Genomic DNA, 4,590 nt, shown 5'->3' on the forward strand with positions numbered 1-4,590 from the left:
GTGGGGAGGGAGTGAAAGAGCCCTTCTCCCGTCCCCACTGCCCGTGTCTTGCACACTTCAGAGACCCCAGCATGCGGTCACCCCTGAGCCCTGCAGCAAACTTGAAAATTTCCCGAGCATTCTCAGAATGATGGAGATGCCCCTTCACCCTGGGCTCTCCCTGTTCTCCCATCCACTCATCTACCTTCCCAGGCATCCGTCTCCTGCCCTCGCATCCGTGAGTTAGTCCAACTGTCATTTTCATTCACATTTGCTTTTTCATCCTCTGCTCCTCCCATTCTCCCTCCGTCCTCCACTCCCCCATTCCTTTATCCTGCCTCCCCACACATTGGTACACGCGCGGCCCTCCATCCACCCGCCCCATTCATCCGGCCCTCCGCCCTCCGCCCAGCCCTCTGTCCTCCCACTTAGCCCTCTGTCGCCCATCCAGTCCTCCGTCCTCCTGTCCAGCCCTAGGTCCTCCTGTCCAGCCCTCCGTCCTCCTGTCCAGCCCTCCGTCCTCCTGTCCAGCCCTCTGTCCTCCTGTCCAGCCCTCCGTCCTCCTGTCCAGCCCTCTGTCCTCCTGTCCAGCCCTCCGTCCTCCTGTCCAGCCCTCCGTCCTCCTGTCCAGCCCTCTGTCCTCCTGTCTAGCCCTTTGTCCCCCTGTCCAGCTCTCTACCCACTGTCTAGCCCTCCATCCTCCCATCTAGCCCCTTGTCCTCCTGTCAGCGCCCTATCCTCCCATCCAGACCCCTGTCCTCCTATCCAGCCCTCCATCCTCCTGTCAGCCCTCCATCCTCCATCCAGCCCTCCATCCTCCATCCAGCCCCCTGTCCTCCATCCAGCCCTCCATCCTCCCGTCCAGCTCTTCATCTTCCCACTGTCCATCAACCCACTGTCCGCCCATTCTTCAGTTTTCTTCATCTACTCACCCATTCTCTGTCTTTTCATCTGCCATCTACCCATCGTGTCCCTCCGCCTGTCTTCCTGTTCATCCTTCTCTCCCTATTTTCCTTACCCATCCACCCTTTACCCATCCATCCGCTAGTCTCTCTGTACATACACTCCAGGAGCTATCTCCATGCATCCTCCCCATTCCAGCTTGCCACTTAATAGGGGAAATGAGACACAGCACCTGACCCGGGGGCCTTGCGATCTCTGTGAACGGTGGAGCGTAGCAGTCCTGGAGTGACACGAGCTCCTGGCTTTGGGAATGGCTGCTGAGCCCGCAGGAGCACCTGAAGCACCTGGAGCGGGTGGAGTGCCCTGCCTCTCCTTCCCAGAACCCCGTCTACAGGCTGTGCGACCTGGGAGACGGGGTGCCCATATGGGGAGGAGGACGCCACTGTGCCCAGATGCCTCAGAGCTGCCGCCTGCTCTTCACCCGTGGGGCCAGACCTACAGCCAGGGGCAGAGTCAGCCTCCCTCAAGAGCATCGTAGGCACCGAGCAGGGCAGTTTTTCCCGTGCCCTCCCTCAGCCGCCCTGGTCCTGTGTCTGCCTGTGCATTGGCCAGGGAAGCTGAGGCACCTTCTGAGGAGCCTTCTCTGTGCTTCTGGGGTCCCTGTTTCCCAATTCCTGGGCCCTCACCTTCTGTCCTGTCCACTCCCAGTACTGCCATGGGCCCCCTTCCCAGGCCCTAAGATTCTGCCCAGTGGGCTGCCTTCTGCCAGAGGCATGCCAGTACCACTCTGTGTCGGTCAGGGGAAGAAGCCTCATGGCCTCCCAGCACTCCTGAGGCCAGCATTCCTCTGTCATGAGTGTCACCTGCCCCAGGGCCAGGACCTGCTAGAAGTGGACAAACCCTACTCACTTGAGTTCCTTTCACCTTTTATGTCTGTTTCTTAACCAGCATCTCACGTCCTCATTACGCCCTCTGCCCTCACAGCCCGCCACCCGCCGGCTCTGGTATACCCCTTGAACAGGAGCTGTGGTTGCACACCTCAGCTGAGCACCAGGACACAGCAGGGCCCCAGCCCCTGCCCAGCCTTTGCATCTGCAGGGCCTGCCCCAAGAAGCCGGCCTGCCAGCCGGCTGCTCCCTCCAAGAGCCTGGGCCTGCCCTAGCCCCTGCCCTGCAGCCAAGCCTAAGCCCCTTCTCATTTCTTTCCAGGGAATCTGACTAAGCACATGAAGTCGAAGGCCCACAGCAAAAAGTGCCAAGAGACAGGGGTGCTGGAGGAACTGGAAGCCGAAGAAGGTAACAAAAGGCCACTGCCCCTCCCTCCCCCTTCCTTTCTGGTCCCCTCTCCCATGCTCTCTTGCATCTCTTCATCCTGCCCCCCCCCAGGCCCAGCACTGCAGCGTACCCGCCCACAGGGAGACAGAGGTTAGTCGCAGAAGGGTCCACCCCTCCCTGTACACGCACCTACAGCGCAGACATGCAGCATTGCCATCAGCTTGCCGCCCGCCGTGCCAGGGCAACACCCGGCCCCCAGGGACACTCAGAGGACACGTTGCCGTCAGCCCTGGTGCACACCCACTGCGTGTTGGCGTGTTCTCACCACCACAGCAGACCCTCTAAAGGAGTCTGTGGCACACGCTCTGAGGAGCGACATGCCACACACATGCCTGCACACATTGGCCTGGGCCTCACACATGGGCCTGCACACACTATTCTGGGCCTCACACACAGGCCTGCACATGCCGGCCTAGGCTTCATATATGGGCCTGCATACGCCAGCCTGGGTCTCACACATGCGCCTGCACATGCCGTCCTGGGCCTCACACAAGAACCTGCACATGCCAGCCTTGGCCTCATACATGGGCCTGCACACACCATCCTAGGCCTCACACACGGGCCTGCACACGCTGGCCAGCCTGGGCCTCCTCACACATGTGCCTGCACATGCCAGCCTAGGCCTCACACACAGGCCTGCACACGCCGGCCTAGGCCTCACACATGGGCCTGCACACGCCGGCCTGGGCCTCACACACGGGCCTGCACACACTGTCCCGGGCTTCACACACGGGCCTTCATATACCGGCCTAGGCTTTATACATGGGCCTGCACACGTTAGCCTGGGCCTCATACATCTGTCTGCACATACCAGCCTGGACCTCACACAAGGACCTACACACACCAGCCTTGGCCTCACACACAGGCCTGCACACACCAACCTAGGCCTCACACATGGGCCTGCACATGCTGCCCTAGGCCCATATACGTAGGCCTGCACACACCGGCCTGGGCCTCACACGGGAGCCTTCTGGAGCTGGCAGGGTTTCAATAAGGCCAAAGCCTGATCTGACAGCCACAGTCATCTTCAGACCCCATCTCACTGCAACAGCCCAGCCATGGCCTTCATCTCCAAGGGCCATGTGGGAGCCAGTCTCTAAGAGTGGGGAGGAGGAGGAGGAGGCAGAGGGTCTGGTGGGTGCTGCTCAGTACCCAGGCAGGTGCCAGACAGGCTCTGGAGGTGGGCAGTCCCTCCAGCAGGGCAGGCTGTGACCCAGACTCCCTGGCTTAGAGTGTGACAAAGAGGAGTGTGTGCATGGCTCTGTTTTAGTTTTTCTGGTTTGCAGATGTCACAGTCTTGCAAGAGCTGTCATACTTCCTGTCAGTGGGATGAGCTGCTTTTACAGAACACACCATAAACGTAGGGCTGATCCCTCCAGCTAGAATTGGGGTGCCAAACTTGTCGGGGATGCATGTCAGCCCAGGTGCAGATGTCACCTCATTGAGGCCTCACACCCTCACGCATGGTGGTACAAACTTGCATTTCCTGATCAAGTCGAGGAAAGCTCGGAGGGGTAAAGGCGGCTGCCCAAGGTCACACAGCACTGACGCCATGCCACCTCTTGCTGATGAGCCAGACAGGAGGTGCCTGAGCCAACCTGGACCCCGCCCCGTTTGGTGCCTGGACCCCACCCAGCCTGGTTCCCGTAGTGCACCTCGCACTTTTTGTGAGGACGAAGTTCACTCGCTCAGCCTAGGCAGCCCCTTAGGCTGCCCGGGCTCTGTCCTAGGTGCTGGAGAGTCAGTGCGAAACCCAGCCGGGTCCCCGGAAGCCCGCGGTCTAGAAGGGAGCCCACAGTGAGCAAGTGTGTAGGTGATCAGGGGGGATGACCACGAAGCAAAAGTAAAGGGGCCCACACGTGTGAGCGGCGGGTCAGAAAGCCAGGCAGGACACGGGGGGAGGGGGAGCACCCTCGCACCGGGGCAGGGCCAGAGGGCCACGGCGCTTGGCCCGCGTGGCCGGAGCCACAGGGCGTTGGGGCAGTTGGGTCAGAGCGAGTTGGTGCCGTGAAGACCAGGGGTGGCCCTGGCCCTGGCTCTCCTTGACTGTCCTCCTGGCGTGTGGAGGGCAGCGCGGCGACATTCTCTGAGTACTGGGACGCTGGCTGAGTGCAGGGAACGGCCGGCAGGGGGCCCCGGGGAGCCAGTCATTCCAGCTTGGTTGCTCTCAGGGAGAGGGTGAGAAGGGGTCGACCGGCACGTTCTGGACGCGAGCCCACGGGTTTTGCAGACAGATCATAGAGAGATGAAGGGAGGAATGAGAAAAAATAATAATAATAACAAACAAGCCCAGCGTGACTCTGAGGCTCATGGCTAAGGGACTGGAAGGGTGGAGCCGCCAGGGCCCGCGGGGAGGCAGATCCCGGGAGGGGGC

The 4,590-nt window shown here is 61.0% G+C and overlaps 1 protein-coding gene across 3 annotated transcripts in view; it reads left to right on the forward strand.

Moving 5' to 3' along the window:
- Positions 1-4,590, forward strand: part of HIVEP3 (HIVEP zinc finger 3) — a 391,696-nt gene that overhangs the window by 379,179 nt on the left and 7,927 nt on the right. For all 3 annotated transcript variants that reach the window (XM_027766902.1, XM_027766904.1, XM_027766903.1), the window contains one exon: positions 2,091-2,177. In XM_027766902.1, the coding sequence (XP_027622703.1) occupies positions 2,091-2,177 (87 nt within the window). The remainder of the gene's footprint in view (positions 1-2,090; positions 2,178-4,590) is intronic.

This window comes from Tupaia chinensis, unplaced genomic scaffold (assembly GCF_000334495.1).
Source record: "Tupaia chinensis unplaced genomic scaffold, TupChi_1.0 Scaffold143758_1, whole genome shotgun sequence".
Lineage (NCBI taxonomy): Eukaryota > Metazoa > Chordata > Mammalia > Scandentia > Tupaiidae > Tupaia > Tupaia belangeri.